This window comes from Solea solea, chromosome 12 (assembly GCF_958295425.1).
Source record: "Solea solea chromosome 12, fSolSol10.1, whole genome shotgun sequence".
Taxonomy (NCBI): Eukaryota; Metazoa; Chordata; class Actinopteri; order Pleuronectiformes; family Soleidae; genus Solea; species Solea solea.
In genome coordinates, this window is record NC_081145.1 from 19,252,117 (window position 1) to 19,276,673 (window position 24,557).

At 39.2% G+C, this 24,557-nt stretch overlaps 2 protein-coding genes across 4 annotated transcripts; one reads left to right on the forward strand and one right to left on the reverse strand.

The window, feature by feature from the left end:
- The first annotated feature begins 1,962 nt into the window (after positions 1-1,962).
- Positions 1,963-7,204, forward strand: rlbp1b (retinaldehyde binding protein 1b). Its single transcript, XM_058644818.1, has 8 exons — positions 1,963-2,032; positions 2,923-2,962; positions 3,909-4,037; positions 4,125-4,329; positions 4,930-5,108; positions 5,326-5,484; positions 5,747-5,857; positions 6,093-7,204. Exons 2-8 carry the CDS (start codon positions 2,951-2,953, stop codon positions 6,219-6,221), a joined length of 924 nt encoding a protein of 307 aa, XP_058500801.1. The 5' UTR covers positions 1,963-2,032; positions 2,923-2,950; the 3' UTR covers positions 6,222-7,204.
- LOC131469631 (monoacylglycerol lipase ABHD2-like) lies at positions 7,178-20,448 on the reverse strand. Of its 3 annotated transcripts, none has more exons than XM_058644814.1 (11): positions 20,319-20,448; positions 19,937-20,015; positions 18,488-18,718; positions 16,535-16,710; positions 16,043-16,210; positions 15,145-15,328; positions 14,958-15,050; positions 13,522-13,623; positions 13,377-13,446; positions 12,854-12,938; positions 7,178-10,329 (listed from the first exon to the last, which is right to left on the reverse strand). In XM_058644814.1, exons 3-11 carry the CDS (start codon positions 18,697-18,699, stop codon positions 10,070-10,072), a joined length of 1,350 nt encoding a protein of 449 aa, XP_058500797.1. In that variant the 5' UTR covers positions 18,700-18,718; positions 19,937-20,015; positions 20,319-20,448; the 3' UTR covers positions 7,178-10,069. The 3 variants fall into 3 exon arrangements, with proteins under 3 accessions (XP_058500797.1, XP_058500796.1, XP_058500798.1); XM_058644813.1 differs by having other exon boundaries at positions 18,488-18,721; XM_058644815.1 differs by lacking the exon at positions 13,522-13,623 and having other exon boundaries at positions 18,488-18,721.
- Between the last annotated feature and the right edge of the window lie 4,109 nt (positions 20,449-24,557).

Below are 24,557 nucleotides of genomic sequence, written 5' to 3' on the forward strand. Positions count from 1 at the left end.
GTTAATAAAAAAATGACAAACTGAACAATGGGCTTTTGTCACTGGACTAATTCTCAAGTGATCATTGTTTACAGCCTGCTCTAATGACAGGCTTAAATTACTGCTCATGAAAGAAAGGCATTGCTTGTAGTAATAGAGCCACAGACAGAATTAACCAAACTATTTTTGTTTTAAGGCATGTTCACATACTAATGGGTAATACAGTCAGTTTGTGGCAATAAACTGTACATTTTACACATTGGACTGAGGGAGGAAGCCAGAAAGACCAGGGAACATTTTTACTTTTAAGGGTTTTCTTTTCAGTTATTCTGAAACTCCCAGTGAGCAAAAACCATGCCGAGCTGAAATTCTGCCCATAATTATGACATTTTGCCAATTATGCGTAGACTAAACATGCTGTATAGTGAGCTGCAGGTGGTGCTGAACACTTTGATTTGATTTGTTCTGTAAATTGCTTTGCCTTGTGTCAACTCAAACCCCCACACATCTAACACCTGGACTTGGACCTAGAGCTCAGGCTATAGTGAGAGAACAGAAGTGAGCACTGTTTGCCCCAATCCGTCTAATTTTGTTTCTCAAATCGCTCTCTTGAGCAGCTCAGGTCTGATTTAGCAGATTACTATTCGGCTGCCCGCTCATACATCATTGCATCAGGGGGAGAACATGTGTCGGTGACGTCGGTGCGGTGACTCGCAGGATCAGAGGAGACAAAATGCATAACTTCCTAACCCACCACAGTGAAACAATAACCTGCTGCTGGTCAGCAGGTGAGAGTCTATACACAGAACAGCTGCTTTAACAGGGTTTCCTTTCAGAGTAATTGTCTAAGTAAATAAATGACCTGCTAAGATTTGTTTTCATGCACAAATCTGAGATTTACATTTTTGGTCAGCTTCACTCACTCATAATTAGACATGTAGGGCATGAGTCGCTGATCACATATAATCCTGACCACGATACACAAGTGTACACTCCACTTTTGCTTGTACATAGTATTGTGTGTAGTTTAATGTCCATGTTTTCTACAGGTTTAGACTTGTCCATGTATAAATAGTGAAGATTGTGTTGTGTCATGTTATTGTGCACAAATAGGTATTTCTGGTCAAGAAAACTCATTACCCCAGACAGTGAAATGATTTGTTTTCCATTGGTGTGATGGATCCTGAGATATTTTGGGCACAAAAAGAAGTTGGAAAAGATTCACACAACTAAAAGTGTGTGAATTTGCCAGTGTGATGTTTTTGAGCACAGACATGTTGTGACATTTTGATCTGTTCATTTTCCCTTCCTTGATTTGATTTTGTTCCTCGGGAGGTATGAGTGCAAATTTAACCAAACAGCTTTCAAAACATCAGTCGCAATGAGCGGACCGTTTTCTTCTCACAAATATCTAAAATATTAGTACAATAGTAACAATAATAGTTATGTTATGGTTTCATTATTTCATTTGTTTATAGTTGCCCTAAAAGGTGTCCGGATGGTTTCAAGTGATGACTTATTATTTTTGATCAAACATTCACTCAATAACTGCCTCAAAGGTTGAGACATAAACATGTGAAAACAAGTGCATGTAAACATATAGACTCCTCCTCCTCTAACCCATGTGCATTCACGTGGCTGAAATCAAACACCCGTCACAATGGTCACTTTTCACTCATGCAAGTCTTGCTGGAATGCAATCAAATCCCTCTGACCCCAAACCCCCCCCCCCCCCCGGGAAATCTCTTCTTACCTAAAGTCTATACCCCACCACGTTACTTCATTGAAAACATAACCCTTGTTATACATATCCCTGTTATCACCTTCACCATTGGTCAAAATCCATCATATCACTCCCCCGGCGTCCTCCCCCTTCTTCACATCCTCTGGCACTTTATGCTGATTTAAAAAAAAAAAAAAAAAACGGGGTGTTGGGTGTAATCTGGTGTGACGCCACTAATCCCACGGCTACAAATCGCAGGTTCCCTCCACTCTGCTTCGCACAGACTTCAGTGACTCCGCAACAGTGCCAGCAACTTCACCTCTGCCTCAGGTAAGACCTGATCCTCACTGAGATGCTGCTACATCAGCGCGAGGGACACTTTTCATTTGTAGCACAACTTTTCTCCTGTATCTATCCGACAATATGTGGTGTTTGAATGCTAGATTTAGTTCAGTGATGTCTTGTATTTCTGTAAACGGTTGCTCAATGGCACTAACACTATGCTTATGGGTTTTCTCAAAGAAATGCTCAGTGTTTTAAACCTGTAAATAAGAAAGCAATGATTGTCGATCAGAGTATCACATTCTAATGTCTTCCAACTATTGACATTTAATGATCAATATGATCAGATCCTCATCGACATGAAATGTAACAAAAAAAGTGTAAAATGATCCACATGATATTTAGGATTCCCTCTGGAGTAATGTCCCACAGAAGAAAGTGGCACACTGGATTTCAGTATAATGTAATTTAGACTAAAATCTAGAGGATTGTTGACATTCATATTTGGTTTTATTGAGTGTAGTGAAAATGGCCGTAACTCCTAATCTCTCTAAACTCAATGAGATGTTTTCTAAATAATAATTTTATGTCACGATAAGCACCAAACCAAATATCTTCCGTTTACTATGACACATTCTGAATAAGTGATGATAATCGCTATGTTAGTATATTAGTTCAACTGACAGATTACGAATCGCTTAAAATTTAAGCTGCAAAATAATAGAAATAGAAATATGGAGTGACGACCTGAAATCTCCTGATCAATCATCCAGGAGAGGGCAAGTGCTAAATATAGTGCAGAAGAAGTATGCTGTGATGACAGAGAGGGTGGGATTGGAGGGGATTAATGTGGAGTACAGTGCTCCAATTGTGATTTTCCCATTTTACTGAGATTCATGTGGGTCATAACTTCTCGGTTTCTTTTGTCTTCCACACAGTGCAAAGCTGACCTAAAGAGCACAAAACATGGCTGTCGTCGTAAGTACCAGCACTTTCAACAAACTTCTCTGCAGATTTTGTTTGTTTGTTTGTTTATTCTTTGGAAAAAGTACAAGGTGTACCACTCATGGAAAAGTGCATACATTGGCTTAAATTGGCGGTGGGTGGGGAAGAGGCCTGCTTTTAGTAATCCTCACGTTCCAAGCGTTCCTCTGGACAAACTCCTTTTCGTCTTACTGTACGTGGACTCAGCTGCAGCTCAACATTTCACAAGACCAAAGCTCATTGTTTCAGGTCCAGTGTGTTTACAGGCTTTACCAGACTCATGTGAAGGAGATTATCCAAACACTTAGGCCTATTCATTCATTGCGGTCATCCTATAACAGTGGAGGACATGCACAGCATGTCGCCTTCACCCGGCATGACCTGGTATTGTGAGGGAATGGTTCCGACGCAGTGAGGCATTTAGGTTTTAAGCTCAGTCAAGAGCAAGAAAGAAAAAGTCAAAAATGAATGCACGAAGAAGGAGGACATGACTGGAAAAGGAAAGACGTATGACATTAATGATGCATCGCTCCTTTGTTGTTTGTATCAGACACCCATGTCACTAAACTGAGTGAAAGGTATTCATTTATTATTAATACCACCCATGCTTTTCCTGCTATGATTAAATGTCCATTGTAAAAACGCCAAGTTCTACATCAGATACTGTTCACTTTCAGTCCACAGTGAGTTGTGGAAAGAACAATTATCCTCACTGTGTCAGTCACTGCTGCTTTTTAAACGGATTTACTCACTGGGTCTGTTTTTAACTCAGAATATTTCTCATATGGGTGCTTAGATTTGAGAAAAGAGGGGTTATGATGTCTTTATTTTTCACAGACTTGTAACATGTATGACCCTAACCCTAAAATACAGCAAACTTTATACAATATTTATAATTTGGCGTAAAAGTGTTGATGCCATCTGGATCGTCTCTCCTCAGAGTGGAACTTATCGCATGGTGTCGGAGGAGGAGCAGGCTCTCCGAGCAAAGCTGGAACGTCTCACTGTCAAGGACCACGGGCCAGTGTTTGGACCCTGTGCCAGTCTGCCAGACCACACCACGCAGAAGGTAGCAGAGAATGTGTTTTGGTTGCGACGTCATTAGCTGTGTAAAACCAGAGTGTGAGCTAAATGTGTGCTCTGGCGCTCTCTACAGGCCAAGGACGAGCTGAATGAGACGGATGAGAAGCGGGTGGCTGCGGTGAAGGAACTGAGAGGAATAATAAAGGAAAAGGCAGATGCTGGGGATGATTTGGCCAAAGGGGTGCAGGACACCTTTGGGGAGAAACCAGACAGTTTGCTGGTTCGCTTCATCCGTGCCAGGAAGTACGACGTGCCCAGAGCTTTTGAGCTGATGAAAGGTAAATCAGGACAATAAACTGTATACAGAGGCGTTTTAAATGAGAAAATATGAACCTGCATCAGTTTACCAATCCAGTGTGTAACAATTAGGAGAGTTTATTGGAAGAAATTGAATATACATACAGTATATATAGTGTATAATATTCATTTGATTTTCATAGACTTGTATGTACTTTAGGCAAGGGCCTTGTTCCACAGAGGCAGCCATTTTTCACTGCTATGTTTCTACATCAGTCCAAACAGACTGTTATAATAGCCAGAGTATGCAAAGGTATGAATATGATAGCATGAGGTAGAATGGCTATTGTAGTTCCCTGGCGCACTTAGGTAAGGGAGGGTTGGGGTGGGGGGGAGTAGTCCCCTATTGCATCATTAGTTGTCACTAATTCCTACACACTGCACCTTTAATATTTCTAGTTTACTTGTGCATGTTAATCTTTTGGTCAAAATCTGCTGTGAGATTTTTCATGTCATGTTACTGTTGTTTAGAGTTGATGTTGACATTTGGATTTTGAATTATGGATCAATACATTTGGATATTTTCAATAATAAAAAAAGAAAGGTTAAGTCACTCGTGTGTCTTCTGTGTCTCTCTGTAGGCTATGTGCGTTTCAGGAAGGATTACCCCGAGCTGTTTGAGAATCTGACTCCAGAGGCCGTTCGCAGCACCATCGAGGCCGGCTACCCCGGTATCCTGCAGAGCAGAGACAAGTATGGCCGTGTGGTTCTGCTCTTCAACATCGAGAACTGGGATTACGAGGAGATCACGTTTGATGAGGTAAGAGATGACGGCGGGTGATCACAACTCACAATGTCCGAGGATTTTTACAAACAACCATTTTTTTTTTTGTATTTTGTTGGACTAGGATCAATAGAGTTGAAGGACAGTAACTTTTATAACTTTGGTTGGATTATTTACAGGTTTATGCACAACAACAAGGATATTTGTGCACAGTTTATAACATTTAACTACATGTCTGTGTGTGTGATTTTAGATCCTGCGTGCCTACTGTGTGATCCTGGAGAAGCTGCTGGAGAATGAAGAGACTCAGATCAATGGGTTCTGCATCATTGAGAACTTTAAGGGCTTCACCATGCAGCAGGCGTCAGGAATCAAACCCACTGAGCTGAAAAAGATGGTGGACATGTTGCAGGTGGGATTTTCCAAACACTAAATGGTGGTATACATATGAATATAGTAGATCGAAATGGCCAAATTTGCACGAGGTTTTTCACTATTCATACTCTGGTTAAACTCTGTTCCTTGACAGTGTGTAGATTATGTCTTTGTGTCTGGTCACAGTTTGTTTATCGGTATATTCACACAAGGTTGTATTGCACTTGACTTTCTACTTTCTGCAGTAGCTCCACCTCACTGAATAAACCACCGGTCTTTTGTTACTGTTTTGTCACCAGGATTCATTCCCTGCTCGTTTCAAAGCTGTGCACTTCATCCACCAGCCCTGGTATTTCACCACCACTTACAACGTGGTCAAACCTCTCATGAAGGGCAAACTGCTGGAGCGAGTGAGTCTCACAAAGCGGCTTCAGTGATGATGACGCTGCGATGAAAATAATAATCTAACATTTTATTTGCAGTAAAAACATTTCATATTATTATTTTGTGTGGAGTTTCACACACTGCAAACTGCCAAATCTAATAATCACAAAATTGCTACTGAGAAATTGTGACTACAGATACCGACTGTTTATTTACAAACTGCATACACGCTCTCAAATGAGCTGCTCTTCTTTGCCCCAGGTGTTCGTCCATGGAGACGAGCTAGAAAACTACTACAAGGAGTTTGACGCCGACATCCTCCCAGCTGAGTTTGATGGGAAAGGTGCCAAGTATGACGGCAAGGCCACAGCAGCCAAGCTGTTTGACTAAACATCCTGCTCCACTATCGCCATCCTCATCCTCATCATCATTTTCGTTATATATATATATATATATACACTGCAAACCCCATAGACTGTGGAGACTCAAACCTAGTTGTGTGGCTGTAGAACAAAACAGTTTTGAATGAGTGTGTGAGACATTCAAGCGACATAGTTTTACCTGAGGCCCAGACAAAGCACAAGCAAACAGGAACATGGACGTCTTTGCTTCCACTTGCCCTTTGGTCATTATTTAACTCTACAGCCATTGTTTGCACTGACTCTTGACTGAACTCATTTTATGGTTCCTCATTTCTAGTGTTGCCAGTTCTCTACACAAAACAGAAAAAGTGAACATACATTATATTACAAACTTTAGATGCCATATTTACACACTGTAATGCCATTTTTTTTCAGATCAAGAGATTTTCGAGCTTCCAAAACAGCACATGCTCGTAACTCTTTTGGTTTACAAAACCCCCACAAAGATGGACTTTTGTAAATGGAAGGAAAATGGCCGTCAGACTTAGTCTAAAAGGGCAAGTTTCACGGGTGAAAGCGCAGCAGCACGATTGATGGTCACATGGTCCATGAATGAACAGCTGTTGTCAGAGGCTTTCAACAACATCCTGAGTGGTTCTGTCTCTTGTCGTGTTTTGTGTGCTTTGTTTGGACTGTAGTAGCTCATCCACACGTTTTGTTGTTGTAACACTGGCAGGCCCCAGATTTCAACTCTTCCCCGTCTCTACTTGGAAGTACAAGGCTGATATTCCAACAAGTGCCTGTGTCTCTCATAAATTTTAGGCTCTTCTTCAATTGGAGTATTATTATGTTTTAACCCTTTGTGTTACCTGGTACACGAATAAGAATGTTGCTAAATGTACAATAAACTGTATATAAATAAAATATGACATTTCTGTATTCATCTACATATAAAGGAAGGAGAGAAAAAAAAAAACAGACCAGTTTAAAATAAACAAATGTGAAAACATATTTATTCAGGTGATTTCAATATTTGACTATCATTCAAGGCTGGAGACCACATGACAGGACAACACACCGTGATTATATCATAAATGTTACACCCATACGCCCAAGCAAATTCATTTGTCATACAGTATAACAGAGCTGGACAGAGTAAAGTGCAAACAAAGCAGTCGGTCAGGACATTATTGCACATTCAGGTTGAGCAGTGGTGCTGTTGACAGTCGGATACGGTTCAGTAACAAACACACTGTAGGCACTTGTCAGAGTTACAAAGGTCACAATATACCACAAGAAACGAAAAAGAAAAGAATTCCAGCAGGACAAATCTGCTCAGTACTGCATCATAAGACACCAAGGTCAATTCTGTGTGGTAGTTTTCTGTGTTTTCAAAGCTGTTTTAAGACATGAACCTGGGTAAAAGAAATTAAAATTGGGATAAAAACTTCCCAGAGTTACATGAATAAGAGGGCACATCAATTGATTGTCTGAGTCAGATGCATTCACAACAACAGAAGTGTTTCTGTAATAGGTAATTCGCTCCTCACTCGCAATTCATTTTTTCAGAGATTATAGAGAAGTAGCAGGAAATGTTTGCATTTTGCAGACAATTTAAAAAAAATGTCCTGACTTCAGTGCACGTCTTAAAGCAGTGCATGAAAGGAAAAAGGTTCAATTGTATATAATAATAACCCATGTTGCGTGCAGCAGTAAGCGGCTTCATGATAATAAGCAATTCATCTTTATTTAAAGCTGCAGTGCGTAACTTCTGATGATTTAAAAAAAAAAATGTGTTCTGTCTCTGTTTGGTCTTCCTTAACAGAAACAATGTTCATTATTTGTATGCTGCGTCCTTCATCTGAAAACACGCTCTGTCAAGCAAGACTATCAGATCTGACAGAGGAAGCATTTGTGTGTGTGTAACACCGGCTGCACAGGGAGCGACAAGTATTTATCCTGTCGAACCAGGTTAGTGAGCAGTAGAATTGACTTTTGTGGGTGCTTATTTGTGTTTTTAGTTTCACTCCATGGTGTTTACAGCCGTCTCCCTTTACTAGCACATGCTGCTACGGTAAGATTATGTGTCTGTGCTCTGTGGATAAAATGCATCAGAAACATTAAAAAAAATAATGATAAAAATAATAATAACCAAACTGAGCTGCCAATTTTTATAAAGTGAAAAGTGCTTTGGTCCACATGCTTGGTGAGTGCATTCACTGAGAGTGGTTTCTCATTTTTATACACTAAACCAGAGGTCTCAAACTCGCGGCACGCGGGCCACATGCTGCCCTGCAGTCATTTTCATGTGGCCCCCAAAACGATGTCAAGTTACAATGAGTTATTTATGTATGTTTTTTTTATTAATAGATTAATTTTGCAACATAAATATGTTTGTATTGTATGTCGTTGTGCTTTTTATTTTGAAATTCTGTTAACTATGGTCACAAATATTTTTATTGCAATATGATGAGGGAATATTGTTTTATAATTTTAAGCTCATATCGCCCACCCCTATTGAATAGTTTGATTTTGACTTGACGAGATGCTCGGGTCATTTGAGTTTGAGACCCCTGCACTAAACTGTTTACATCCCAGCTATACTAGTCTCATCTTTCCTTTATGTCGTACTACCTGTACCTCTGGCTAGAGTATTTGAAGACAAATCTCTTGCTCTTGTTTGTGGATGTGTTGAGTAAAAATGTTTGTGTGGTAATAATCCATATAAAGCAGCAGCTTTTAGGACATTTCTTTCAACCATCCTATGGCAGGAGGTCACTGGTAGTACTTTGCTGGTGTAAAGTACTGTTTTGAGTTGAGACAGTAATGTTAAGGCTAATTTGTGTAAAGTGCCCATATTTTCAATGGAAAGGTTTTTTAAAAAGCAACAACATTTGTTCTTGTAACTTTTAAACCGCTTCATAAACCCCTTGACCTGACCTGAGGCTTTTATTTTGAAGGTCAGCAGCAAGAATGGAGGCTGGTGATCCGGTGAACACAACGGAAATGCAACGTGAAAACCAGGGGTGTCAAAATAACCCTCAGAACATAACAAACAAATCAAGTCATTTGCCGTAATTAAAATACTTTCAGTAGAAACAAACGATTTCATATCAGCGAACATTTATAATTAAGTTTAAGAGACTCACAAACACAAGTTAGAACACAGCAGATGTGATGTTGAGTCTGAGTCTTACACAGCTGGAATTCACCATTGTAAACAATGTATCCTGAGGAGCTGCTGCAGCTCGTCACGAGCAGTTCAATTATTCCAGACGAGCTAAAACTTAAATCTGTTGCAGACTCACATTTATAGCAAGGCACTTCATCTGGTTGTTAACTCAAGCAAGTTAAAAACAAATTTTTTAATCTAGAATTAGAAAACCATAATCCGATTACAAATCACGTTAATTTATATATTAATATTATTAAGATTTTAAGGCTTTAAACCGGTAAATTATCAAGTTTTCTCAATTTTATGTAAGTTAAGTATTAGTTTAAGCAATATTTGATTTTTTTCCCCAATATTAATGTTCTTCTCTCAACACAGAGGTCAAAGATCACAGACTCTGTGAAGAACCCCTCCATGTGAACGACTTCATCCGGCTGTTTGGATGTAAGAGGCAACAACTTCTACGAGCCAGCAGAGGGTAAACTGAGGTGAGAAGAACATCTCAGCAGGATGTCACGTCACACTCACATGTTAATTATAACTGTAAGTTGTCATTTTCGACCCCTTCCCTCACCTTCCTTTGTCTAATCCATCTAGTGGTTCCATACATTTCCCAGAATGACTTCCTTTCATTGTACGGCCATTAGTACCAAAGCATAGCAAATTCAAAGGGTATATATTTGTGCGTGTTTTAAGGTTTTGCTCTATTGTTCTTCTCTCCGGGTGTGTACTGTAGGCACAGTGTGTGTTACCCTTGTACACTGTGGGCACGAGTTCATGTCCTGGTGGCCGCTGCTCCTCTGACACATTGGCTTGTTCTTCTCCCAGTGGCAGATGGCGTTGGTGTACTCGACTATGAACTTGTCCATCCAGGTGAGGGGTTGAGGGAACAGCACAGCCCCCTCGAAGAAGCCCAGGTGACCTCCATGTTGGGTCAGGGTGAATATCACATTGGGCATCTTCACTGGAGAGGACAAGAAACAGAGGGAGAGGTAAGATTTGTGTGTATTTTCATCCTTTGAAACTTATGACGTGTACAGTGTCTGTATGCGGGGGGAAAAAGAAGTATTGGCATTTTTTGGAGCAGCTGCAAAGTCAATTAATCTCATGTTTGATGCATGGATATTAAAGGTCCAGTGTGTAAAAATTAAGGCTGACATTAGTAGGTCCACCTGGGATCTTTAAAACCCCAGGCGCTGAAACAGGTGATTAGCACAATTCCCATTGCTAGTGATTGTTCTACCCTGTGGTGTTTTTTCACTCCTGTGTTACCTGGGTGTAAATTATGACCTCACCGACATGCTCCAAACAAAAACAACAACCTCATACACTGCAGTGTGTATGGCGTAATGTTATCGTGGTTACAGTTTTGCATCTTTTAGATGATCTGATTGATAAAATAAAAAATAGTGACCGCTGTCTCAAGTTTTACAAACATTAATAGCTAGAACAGTCAGAAGATGAATGTGCCTTGCACAAATGGCACATTTCTGCCTAACATGAAGCAGACGACGAGGAAATTAATGCTAAGAAACAGAAATAGTTAATTATTAAACTTGGCACATATTTTTCTCATTCTATGCTTGTTTTTTTATAGTTACATTGCTGTTTGTTTGTTTATTTACATGCATTGAACTCTTGGGTAATTCCCTTTGGCAAAGTCTGCAGTAATGTTGACTCACAGATTGTGCCTACAGGACTCGGAAGGCCTCACATACGGTATGTATGACCATGTCACAGATCTCAGTCCTCACAGGTTATTGTGAGGGTGAATGTTGGCAGTTGTGTTACTTCACTTTTCTCCATCAGCATCTCTAGTCCATTTGGTAATTCAATCCTAATCCTGTTGGCGTAATGGGTAAATAATTCAACTTGTGAGGCGTTATCAGTAAAAAGGCTCAGTGGCTGAAGTTGAGGTCAAGATGTTTAGGTTTTCTGCACAGAGTTAAGCTATCTTCCTTTCCCTTTCTGTTATTCTACACCACCTTCACACGCTCTCCTACCTACTGTTTTGTCAACGTTTGCACCCATAAAAGGTTTCTTCCCTCAATCCAGTAAAACCAACACATTACTGTCAAATCTCCTCCAAGAATAAATGTGTGTGAGATAGCCAAAAATACACCCTTAATGTCTACTGTAATATTATTCGAAATAAGAAGGCCTTTCAATTCAAATGAACGGGTTTCGGGTGTGCTACAGGAATGTGTAAATGTCTGGAAACATACTAACTAGTGTTATGATAATGTAAACTTTAAAATGTATCATCCATCATCAACAGATTTGCACTTCCATGCTTCTGCACTCAAATGTCATTTAGAGTCCACCCTTTGTTTCAAGGCTAAATATGACATTACTGATCATAAGGTAATAAACTCTCTCCTAGTGGGACTGAGGTCATTGGGATCTGCAAATGAAGAGCTGTGAGGCATTCCAAACAAAACAAGTGAACACGAAAAACAACAGACAGCTTTTTCCTGTTTGGTGACTTTCATAGAGACCATTAAGTACACAGGTATTTTGCCCTCAAACTGTGTTGTGTCATAATATGTGTGTGGACCTCGTGTGAATGCTATTCTCTGTATTGTTTTAAATACAGTGTGTAATGCAGTTTCTTTAGCATCATGAATTTGATTCACCATTTTTCCACGATAATACCGACACATTAACAACCAAAAAGGGCTACTGCAGCTTTAAGTATCTACGTCTCCTTGGACGTAGCAGACAAGTTTAGTATTTCACTTATGAAGGCCTAAGTCAAAGTAATTTACACACAGGGGGTCAGTGCAGTGTGACCTGAAGGAGCAAAACAAGACAACCCCCCCACAAACACACGCACGCACGCACACACACACACACACACAGGTCTATATATATAATCCAGCTGCCTAAGCAGATCACATGGCCCTGAAAAATTCAACAAGACTGTCTGGGCAGGGCGGTGTTGAGTAGACAACTCCACCGAGTCTTTATCAACACTTAAGTCTCTGGCTCAAGAGTCCAGCTCCAGAGACAAGACAATGGGTTTATTCACTATGCATCAGTCTTGAGTTTATGTGAGGACCATGTTTTGCTGTCTGGGAGGCAGACAAACAAAAACAACAGTTTACACATTCTTACACGGCACAACTGCATGTTTAGAATACTCTCTTATGGTAAATAAAATGTACTTTTGTAGCATTTTTGTAGCCTGAACAGCTACTCGGTGCTCTATCAAAGCATTGCATATAATTGACTGAATTAGGGTCTACAAAACCTTTTGTTTTAATGTAGAAATTGTAATAATTTAGCCGTAAGGATGAGCTGAGTTTTTTCTTTTTCTTTTCAGGCCATTGTAAAATGTACTGCGTGGAACTGCGCAGCGTCCAATTAAATGACATACTTGAAAATCACTTACTCACAATATGATAGTGACCATTACATGACATCTGATATACTTCTAAATGCCAGCGATGTTGGGTGATAATTAAATTACAACAATAACCACAAACCTGCGAGTGTGCGCGGGATAGCCAGAAGTGACTGATGGATGAGAGGGTCGTCTGAGGAGTTTACCAGCAGCAGTGGCACAGTGACCTGGACAAAAACAGCAAAAATATTTTGTAATGCCTGAGTTAATGCACGGTTAATGGTAAGAGTGTTATGAGTAGAAGATGATTTAGTAGCTTTTTTTTAGTCAGAGGAGAGGTTGTAGGGGTAAAAACTAAAAACAAACCATCCTCCAATGTTAAAGAAAGCTAGAAGATTCCTGTATCTACCCCCTTAATTTAATCTCCTCCAATTTAAATGGGTTCTTCCTTGGGTCAAACCACACCCCTCCACAGAATTTCATTGAAATCAGAGGCAGACAGACAAAAATAACCTCCTTATGCTCATTACTTCATCTGGAGCTAACTAAATAACTCTTTTGAATAATGGATTTTGTAGGACAGAAGTAGGCTTTAAAAGTAATACGATGTTAGAAAAAGTAAAACGTTTGTCGTAAAACAAACGCAAGGTTTCTGTTTTACTTACATTGTGGATATAATGGACACAGCTCTCCTCCTCGTAGTACTCCTTCAACGAGCTGTAGCCGTGGAATTTTCTGCAGAACAAAATATGTGATAACGTAAACAGAGATAAGTTGTTGAGTTGAGATGCAAACGCAAGAATATTTCACCTCATGATGCTGTCGTCAATCTGCATCAGAGAGGTGGCTGCATGCAGTTTGATAAGGTCTGCATCCCCAATGCTGCTGGAGCTCAGGCTCAGCAAACTGTTCCTTTTAAACAGAACAAGAAAGGTATTTAGAAAAATAAGGCAAGGAGGCTAAATCCCTAACACTTGTCTAACCCCTTTTTTTTCTTTTTTTTTTGTAAATGGAGCACGCACTCCACTTTCTTTTACAAAGAAAAGCTTATGGTAATTTTGTCTTTTCATAATATACGTATTTACCAGTATTTACCAGATGGATCTTACACTAACTAGGGCTGTCACGTTAATTACAATACTGTAGACATCTTGTCGAGCCCGACAGAGTCAAACTCAATATTGCAACATAATTGCAGATGATAATCCTTCTTTTATAATCAGTACAATCACGATTGTCTGCTCAGGGCTGGTTTGCTGGTGGCACCATGAGTGCGCTCCTGTCATATCAGCTCTTCTGAAGCTGAGATGTCAGATATGTCTGCACTATAGTCTGCATGATTCCAGTCTTCATGATTTAACTGCTTCGGCCATTTAATGTGTGTATCTCAGTTTAACAGCACATGAAGAACTACAGTATATATATATATATATATACATATATGTTGCAGCTACTGTATATCATGTGCAGTGACAACAGCTGATGACAGAAGTAATAATAGCTTATTTGGAAATGCTGATGTTCCTGAACAGGTTCTCTCACATTAGCGGGGTGTGTGTATTAACAGACATTAGCGCTGCACATGCCTGTGAGAACAAGCAACGACCGGTCACATCCAGCTCCTGCTATTGTGGTCTTATTTTGATTTCCTAGCATTATTGAAGTTTCATCATCTTGTCATTTTCGGTTTTATTGTGACACTTTGTTACTCACCTCTCTGGTTTCAGGTCACTTCCCGAATCCCCAGTATTTCTCTTTCTCTGCTGTGCCCTATTGTGCTTCCCCTGTGTCTGGTTGTCTTTCCTCCCCACTGTATATACTCACCTCTTTTCCTTTGTTCTTTTGCCAGATCGTCTTACCTCAATGTAGCCTTCTAGCATATTTTTCTATGTGTTTTCCCAGTGCTTGCGTGTAACCTTTTCTGCCCTTTTGATTTAGCATTTGCCTTGCTTTTAGTTCAAAATATAAGTGCAGCTTTGATGTTTAACACAGCAGTAAAAACACACATACATTTTTGCAAGTTTGCACAGCATCAAAGCTGCACTGTCCAAGTCTTACTCCTCAAAGAGCCCTTCAAGGTGTGACAGAAAGTGAGGGCCAGCCAAAATTGGCCTCACTTTCCCAAAATTGGCCTCACTTTCCCAAAATGTCCTTGGTCCCTATGGTTTGTACGTTTTTTGGTCCTTACAGAGATACTCAAATAAGAACACACATACACATACAGTACAGTAGCAGTGTGTCTCCACCTGTGTGACAGGATGAGCTTCTTCATGTTGCCCGCCAACACAAAGTTGTAGAGTCTCCGACACTGGTCCCACTGGAAGAATGTTTCTTGAGCCCTAAACACACAAATACTTAAATGAACACACTGAAACCAACACACGCAACCACTTTTAACATACTGTATTTTACATATACAGTTTATTTACTCACCTGAGGGCGTTGTAGCCCTGACAGACGCTGATGCAGCACAGCACGCGCTCCTGGTTCGATTGATTCTCGCCCAGGAACTTGCAGACAAGATTCCCCCCCAGACTGAAGCCCACAACCACCAGATGTGTTTGAGGAAAGGTCCGTTTGATGAAACCCACCATGGCCGCAAACTCCCAGGTACAACCTAGATGAAAGACAGACACTCAAAACCTGTGGGAAAACTTTCATTTTTCCACTGCCACTTCCTTCCCCAAAGTTATTTCTCTACACCTAAGAGAACGTTTTCCAGAGAGTTCCTGTGCTCCTGACTCCTTTCTATTGGTGTATTGTGTTATGTTATCTTGCCTTTTTTAAGTTAATCATTCCACATTTGTTGATAAGTTTTTTTTTTTCCAGCTAAACTCAAACAACACACACAACTGTATTATCCTGTAATTGCTGCCAAATATTGTAGTTTACCTTCCCAAAAAGATGTAGGATGCTTTGCTGAGGATTAGACTGATATGAATGCATTTATCTCTAAGGCAACTTTTGATTTTGGTTACAGAAGTTATGGTAATTTCCTTCTATGGTTTAGACCGGTGTTTCCCAAGCTTTCTACTTGGGGACCCAATTTTACTACATGTAGCAGCCATATGTGTAACACCTAATATCATTTTGAAGTGTTCAATAATTTCCAAGATATGATTGATATGTGAATTACTGAATTGTATGCATCTTATTAAACATATACACTCAAATCTTGACTAAAAGGTTGAGAAAAGTATGCATATTTGTTTTGGGACCCCCAAAAAACATCTCCTGCGAACCATCTGAGGGTCCCGACCCTGTCTTTGGGAATCACTGGTTTAGACTGGTCATGTTCATGTTTCATGTTCATGTGTTGTTCCTCTTTTACCATAGGTGAACATGCGTGGGGATGTGAGCTCCAGGTCGGGCAGGGCTCCCAGGTGGTTGAGGACAGCACAGCGGTAACCCTGCCGCTGGGAGTAATCCACAAAGGTCCGAATGTAGTTCTTCTCGCTATGGTTACCAATCCCAGGGCAGATTACCATGGTAATGTCATCTGACAGATAACACAGAGAGCAAACACACAAAGTGGAGTCGTGTGGGTGTAAAATTGGACGTTGTGTGTTGATTTAACTCACTGATAATATGATTGGCATTTTTCCCATGATGGAATCAATAGTGGTCTTTCTTCTTGTGCATACTCTAGCATGAGCTGCTGATTACTTCAGGCTGATGTTCTCATGATCGCACACAAAAATGTTGCTTCACCAAAATATATTGAAGATTTGATGTCGTCATCAGAAAAATAAGCAGTTGTGTGACTAAATCAAAAACATGCATTAAGTCTCACTTGATCAGAACTCTATTAGTATTTACTCACCTCCTGAGCTGTGGTCTCCAAGGGCTTCAAAGAGGTCAAAGGTTGCTGTGGCACCATCCTGCATAGGGAGGAATTTGCGTACACCATATGGTGTTGGAGTGTTGACACGTCCCATCTTGCCATACAGGGCCGTCTGGAGATGACCACTCTTCCCCCACAGCAATGGAGGAATGTATCTGAGGAGGACAAACTCCATGTTATATAACACAGCAGCTGTAAATTATGCCCTGAAGATGTTTCAGCACAGAAGATCATAAGCCCACAGACAGCCACTCAAGCCACAGGCAATGTCACTTATTTAAACAACCAGAGCTGCCAACTAAAATGGATTTTAACTCTGACCATGCACCTTATGCCCATGCAAGTTCACAAGCATGACTAAACGCCCAAACCCTCCAGGTCCAACGCTTAACAGAGTATACAGTATGAATAATGTATATTGTGTTAAAACTGTGTACGATTGCATTTGAGTGTTCCTATTGGCCTGGCATACCCAGCTCTTTCATCACTCGTATGCTCATTCAAATTTGAGGAGCATCGAGAGCAGAGTGGACAGAGGGTGTTGTGGAAAGTAGAGACTAGATTAATTGAGCAGATTGCCAGACTACCATTCAGAAACATCCGCCATCCTTTCCTCCACTTGTACGTCCACTCAGCACTACCTGCCAGAGCTATCGGCTCAAACTGGTGGAGCTCTGTAGTCTTCGCAGACAGGAGGAGACGGGGGGGTCTTCGAATGACCTTTCATTTGCAACAGGTGCAGTCACTCATAGCTAATTTTATGGGAAAGACCGCTATCACATTCAAAATGGCTATGAATGACAGCTAACGGCGCACATCAAAGACGGCCATGCCCCCCTGCGGTGCTCCCTCACTCCTTCTCTTCCCATCTCACTCACAGCTGCCTACTTCTAAGCATTTTTCTAAATCAGGCCTTGGGTAGAGTTAGCCACAGATCAGGGAGTTTAGTTACGCTTTTATGAAAAAGAAATTTTAATTTTCAGAGCAGAGACTTGTGGGGAAAACTTGTCTTGTTACTGGTCTTGGGGAATATTAATAAATATTATGGCTCAGTGTAGAGTCTGAAAAATGGTCTCAAAAGATGTGATCTAAGTCGGTGACTGCTCGTTCTGAAGTTTGAAAATGAGGAAAACTCAAGATGGGACTAGAATCATTGTAGGAACATTCAGTGGTCCAGATGCATTCTGAGTAATCAAGGAAGGTCTGCAAAGGATAAGCATTATGCTTTTTATTACTGCTTTGTAGGATGAGAGGTGCATTTTTTATGATTAATCTTTTTGTCAATACAATGTAAACTAAACTAAAACTTAAAATAAAATATGCATGTCAGATTATAACCAAAAGTAGGGACTTCTTATATTTAATGAGATTTTACCTTTACTAATTGATGATCAAAATTAATTTTGTTCAATTGACTAATCAATCAACCGATCGTTGAAGCTCTATTTGGCACAAACGAAAAAAAAACTCTGCAGAAAACAGTGCAACAGGCGCAAAGCTGTTAATGTTCTTCATTCCCCTGCTAAGAAAACAAATTCAGTGATGTGAAATGAAATCCAAGATGAGTCACACATGCTCAAGGCTTAAACTTGAATCCCAGTCCAATGCTCTAAAATTATGTCTCAACCAGGATCATGTCTGAGTCATCTGGTCTAGTATGAGTTATTGATGTCATGTCTCGACCAGTTCAGTTTAAAATGATTTAGTCATTACTCAAACAAATGAAAAATTCAACCACGTTAGTTCACCTTGGAAGTATTTCACTGTTAAGCCAAAGTCAACTGTAAAGATTCTAAACAGTGAGAAATTAAGATAATACTAAAAAAAGATGTGACTGTGATGTGATAAAGACTGAGGTTCCCAGTTAAACTAGAGTCATCACTCTTTCAGTTACATTATGAGTCTTTAAACCACACATTATGAGACACTCACTCTTTAGTCAGCATCGGGCAGGATTTGAAGAGGTAGTGGCTCAGTGGTGTGTCCTGGTAAACAACCTCTGGTGGAGCCGTGGTACTCTTCAGGTTTAGACAGCGCACGATGATGTACAGGACTGTTGCCACCGCAGCCAGCTTCATACCGTCGAGCATGGCTGGCAGCTCCGAGCTGAAGGATGGCATGTCGCCACCCTCGATGGTCGACATCGTAGATATGGGAGAGAAGCTGCTGTGCACATAATGAGATAGGAAAACAACATGTAACCTACCCAAGTCTGGTGCTCATAAATGTTATTTACACAGCACTGTGACTATAAATGTATAATTACAGAGGAGGAAAAAAATAGGAATAGATTCTTAAAGTAATTCCTTCTGCCTGTAATCCATTTCTCTCCTAAATCCTTTCCTAACCACTTTTCCTTGACCTCAAGACATTTTCCATTAAGGTCACATAAGTGTCATATTACTCTTAATGTAATTAAAAATTTTGGTTACTTCAGATTGGACTCGTTACCGTATCTTGAAGAGCCATTAAAACTCTCCATGAGTAACTTATTGTGGGGGCTTTTTTGTTGTTGCAATGCATGATAATGTTGTTGATGGTTCCATTGTCTGGTGCTCACAAATGTTAGTCACACAGCACTGTGACTATAAATATGTAATTACAGAGAAAAATAGTAATAGTTGTCAAAATCCTGGATTTTTAAAGTAATGCCTTCCGTTCGTAATCCATCCCTCTCATAAATGATGTTCTAAATCCTGTCCTAACCACTTTTCCTTGACCACAAGACATTTTACTTTGAGGCCAAAGTGTCATATTACTAGTAACAGTTTTTTTTGGATAATTCAGATTAGACTCATTACTATTATATTGATGAGCTAACCAGCATTAAAACTCATCATGCTTAACTTATGGTGGGGGCTTTTTTTTATTGTTGTGATGCACAATAATATCGTATAATGTTCCATAATCGCAACAGAAACATTGAGATATGGGAGAGGAGCTGCTGTGCACAGACAGAGATAGGAAAACATGTAACCTATCCAAGTGTGGTGCTCACAAATGTTATTCACACAGCAGCACTATAAATGTGTCATTTCAGAAGTGAAAAATGGTAAAAGTTGCCTAAATCCTTGACTTGAAAGTAATGCCTTCTGTTCATAATCATTCCCTCTCACAAGTTACATCCTGTATCCTTTCCTAACCACTTTTCCTTGACCTCAAGACATTTTCTATTGAGGTCAAAGTGTCATATTACTAGTCACATAATTTTCACTTTTCTTTAGCTATTTTAGATTAGATTCACTACTGTATATTGATGGACTAACCGGCAATAAAACCCACCTTGATAAACGTATTGTGGGGGCTTTTATTGTTGTTGTTTCGATGCACGATAATATCGTTTGTAGTTCCCTAATCCCGACAATAAACTGATTTACCCACCTTGTTGTTTGACTTTGAGGAGAGAGCAGTGGTTTCAGTCACCTTCTCCTTTTAGAGCCGAGAGATTGTTCATTCAGAGCTGGAAAACACACAATTAAACAACATTCAACAACTTCCTGAGTTCAGAAAACGCCATTTCAAACAAATATTCCTCACAGTAAAAAGTAGAACATGATATAAAAGGACAGAGCACAACACGTGCTAACCTGTTTAGTTAGCTTAAATTATTAAAAGAAAAGAAAGGAGGAAAAAAACTGTTTTACTTCCTCTTATCTTTTGTTACTCAGGTAAAACTGTAAAACAATCTAGATTTCAGAAAACCCACCAAACGCGACACGGAGTTTCTATAAATGACGGTGTAAAGAGGGGTGTCAGGTCCTACCATTGCGTTTCTGGCTGTCAGTTCGTGTTCTGGTCTGATCCACGAAGACTTCAGATCCGAGTCTGAACCACAAACCCACCAGCGTCTGCCGTAAACTCACTGCCGAGCGAAAACACTCACACACACACTCATGGTGCATTCAGGTGCTCCTATAAAACTCGACGTATGGAAACAATCGTCGTGTAAACCAAGTAACAACATGAATAAGGACATTTCACCTTACTCATTAAGAGATATTGGTGGCAAATACTACGTAGGGATGGTTAGTTTTACTATATATAAATCATGTTCATGTTAAAAAAAGGTTTGTGCTCTCTGTCTGACAGTCCACTTCTGTCTTTGTTGAACTCATTCTCAGATTATCGTAAAATCCGACAGCAAGCAAAGGTAACATGACAAAACAGCGGTGCGGCAGGGTACTTCCTACTTCCCAGAAAGCAACAGTATAATATTACAGTAATGACATTAGTAAATAACAGAGACCTCATTTGCATGTGGATAACGGGTTAAACCTCACTCTACAATTCGGAATAATAACTTTAAAAAGGATTTACTGGGATTATAATAACAAATATTTTGACTATACTAAAGTTAATGAAGTTTATTGTAATTATCATTATTAGTATTAGTATTATTATTTTACATTTCATTGACTCAACAAACATTGAAATAATCTTTGTGAATCCTGTGTATTATGTAATGGAACCAGCATGTGATTAACTGAGAAAGCTTTTAAACATTTTTGTGACATTTTTTTTTTGTGACAAGGAACTTATATTTTGAATGTTAATGCATTTTATAGACTAAAAGCAGAATGTTTTGGCTCTGACTTTGTCTACTGTTTATGTTTGTCTGAATGATATGAATGCAAGACAATTTTCTGTGCAAAGTAGTATTGTTTTATCTCTTAACTTATTTTTAATTGATGAAGCAACTTTTTCATACATTTAAATGCCTTGATGTAACCATATAACCATTTCAGTTGGGCTAATAATATATCACAGTTTCAAATCAAAATCAGCTGTTTGTGATTTACAATTTTCTCATCTCCTCTTCCTTTGAGTACAACAGTCATGTATCCCGTCCAGTAATTTTGTTGTTTTCCTATATCTATAAGCATAAAGCTTAGTCAGTATAGGTCTCATGATCATCCATGGTAGTATTAAATCACATTTACATACATTTTGGGGTAAAATGTACTTGGAGTAGTTTTAAGAATACTACATTATTTTAGTCTTAGGTCTTTCCAGCACCTTTGGGAGCAGAATCAGACCTGTGTTTATTTATTTTTGCACTGATTTGTCCATGTTACCTTTAACTGAAATAAAATCGAAACAGGTTTTTACCTGCAGTGACAGAAATTAGTGCATTAATTTATCCATCTATCAGCGCTTCCTTCTTTCATTTAGTATTTGACCACTAGAGGGCACAATTCACTAAAAGAACATACACAATTATTATTTTTTAATTTTTCAGTAATTAATAGTGTGGAGATTATGCTCACTATTATAAAAGACTGTTTGTCTTTTGGTCTAATATATATTCTAAAGACCTGCCCACAGTTAAGGTTAGAAAACTAGAAATAGAATAATAATAGATTTCAACATTAAAACAAATACTGAGTCTTAAGTATTAATTTTGGGCATATTTTCGTAATTACCCGGAAACAGAAGATGAATCAGGTGTTCATTATGTATTATTATCTATTTTTCCTCGCTTTTTTGTTATTCTGTACATTGATATTTTGTTTCGTTTTATAATTGATATTTTGTCCTTTTTTTATGGTAAGTATGATAATAGTATGTAAGCAAGATTTATGTTAACTTAAGTAACTGTAATTGTAGTTTATTCAAGGAAATGAAGCACAGATGGCTAAATAACTTTTGATTTATTATTTGATTTTATTAGTTTTTTTTTGCACATGATCATCCCATCATCACTGTACTTTAGAGTTGAGTCTCAAACACAATGAAGAGTCGACACGTGGCACAGTCCTGTCGAACTGTGACCAGAAACAGCTGCACTGCGTTCACTGCGTATGTCATAAAAGGGATTTCACATGCACTGTGGCTGTTTCTCTTCCAGAAAAATAAAACCACAGCAATCAACCCCATCCTCAAACATTTCCACTTCTATATATGTGATGTTGTTTATAAGTGTAACTTCTCACACTTGTTTCCAGATGGTCGACAGAAGTGGAAGAGGGCTGGGTCGACTCATCTTGTTTTTGTCAGCATTCACTGAATTATTTGACACATTTTGTGCACAACACATCCCTTAAAGCATACCAGCTGTCCACAGGGTTTGAGTTTACAGGATTATTCACTATTCTATGTCAAGGATTAAGATCAAACAAGCTTCTTTCTCACTGAAGTTCCACCTGATTGTGAGAAGAGGCTTTGTTTGATGGAGGAACATCACAGGATGTAGCATCACCACATGCAATATCTGTTCCACCTCAGTCAGCCCACAGTACACATGACTGTCTGACCAGTGCTTATGGTTTCATTTATGTATAAACGACCTTCTTCTTTTTTTAATCTTTGTCGTCACAGTTCGGGGATTTTTGATAAGTCCTTTTCTGAGAAAACAAAACAAACAATAGTGGAATATCTTTTTTTCTGTAATCTACATAGCACTCCATGCAGTTGTTGAAGAGACACATGATCACTTCACTGTATGTGTTGGTTCTTCTTCTGTTCTGACAAGTGTTAAGTTAACTTGGTCACTTGAACTCAGGATGTAGCTGTATAGTGTTATTGTACTGAAGCTAATGTCGTTGAGTCTGATGTCAACTTTTAACTTTTGTGTCTCTAGTTGTTCCTGTTTGGTGACTGTTGTAAAAATGCAGCTGTGGCGAGACACTGGTCCAGATGCAGGTATTTTCCATCAGAGCTGGTGTTGTTTTATGTTATAATACTGTATACTTACCTGTGTGTAAATGATAGGTGAATGATACTGAGTGCGTGAGTTTATGGTTGTTTGTCTCTATGTAGCCCTGTGATGGACTGGCAACCTGTCCAGGGTGAATCAACAGTGCTAACCACTGTTCCACCGTGCTGTCCAAAAGTTGTCCATTCCAGATTTAATATATATTATATTCAAATACAGCAAGTTGTTGTTAATTAATTTATCTGTGTTGTGTTTGTGCTAGTATATGTCTGTTATCAGCGTGTGTATAACTTTGCAAACAGGAAGTATTGAGGCCACAAACCAAAGCTTGCTAGGGCTGGTCCTGCTTATATGTAAATGCACATCAGTATGTATTCAACTCAAAATGGATTATGCAAGGAATAAAAGAAAATACTGCACACTGTAAACATTTATTTAGGAATAAGCAAATTATTAGATGCCTTGCTGTTAAACCACTTCTTAGTTTTCCCTCATATACTGTGCGCATGAACAGGAGCTTGTACTGTTATGATACCACTTATCAAAGCAAGTCATTTAGAAAATATCTCAACTCTTGGTAAACCTGGTCGCTACAGAGAAAGTTGCACTTTTACTTATCATTAATTTGTATGATTCTCATCTTATAAAGTCAGGGAAATTCCCAAACATTTGATGAGTGACAATGCAAGAGTATATGCTCGTCCATAGTCTGACACTAAACTTTGATGTTAAAGACGTGTTTCACATGGAACACGTTCAAGATGGAACATATTCTCCCTTATTAACTGCATTTGAGCTAAAGTTCATGAGGAGAGAGCGACAAACCAAACACGGAGATGTGATGTGAACAGAGCATCAAAGCACAGCAGCCTTTCTCCTTTGTCTTTGAGCTAATGGGCAAGCGTGAGATCATTTTAAGCTGCATTTAAATCACTTTGGCTTGTTACTAGGATACAGAAGGGTGAGTTTTGCCCATGCCAATCAAAGGGGGGTAGATTTTATTTCCTGTGAATATAGTTGTTGCTGGTGTAGTGCGTGTCACATTTATAATCCAGCCAGAAAGTTAATAGTCAATGTATTATTTTTGTCTTATATATTAAACCTTAATTTGTGGGCAAAAAAATAAATAAAATGTTTAAGGAAAACTATGTGTGTCCCTGCAAAATGAATGATGTGAAAGATACAAAGACTGAAAGAGTCTGACACTCTTGGACATTGTTCAGTGTCACACCCATTAAAAACAATTATTTGCTTCACACCCACTCTCTCTGCTCTCTCTGACAGCACAGAAATCAACACTGACCCACTGCTGGGTCTTGTTTCCAGAACTTATAAATCAAAACAAAT

Bases quoted from the DNA above. Each gene is read 5' to 3' on its own strand.
- rlbp1b (XM_058644818.1), top strand. The intron at 4,330-4,929 runs GTAAATCAGGAC...GTCTCTCTGTAG, and splicing joins AGCTTTTGAGCTGATGAAAG to GCTATGTGCGTTTCAGGAAG. The intron at 5,109-5,325 runs GTAAGAGATGAC...GTGTGATTTTAG, and splicing joins AGGAGATCACGTTTGATGAG to ATCCTGCGTGCCTACTGTGT.
- LOC131469631 (XM_058644814.1), bottom strand. From the start codon at position 18,699: ATGTCGACCATCGAGGGTGGCGACATGCCATCCTTCAGCTCGGAGCTG. The intron at 16,711-18,487 runs GTGAGTGTCTCA...TGTCCTCCTCAG, and splicing joins TGCCCGATGCTGACTAAAGA to ATACATTCCTCCATTGCTGT. The intron at 15,329-16,042 runs GTAAAAGAGGAA...TCTTTCATCTAG, and splicing joins CCCACGCATGTTCACCTATG to GTTGTACCTGGGAGTTTGCG.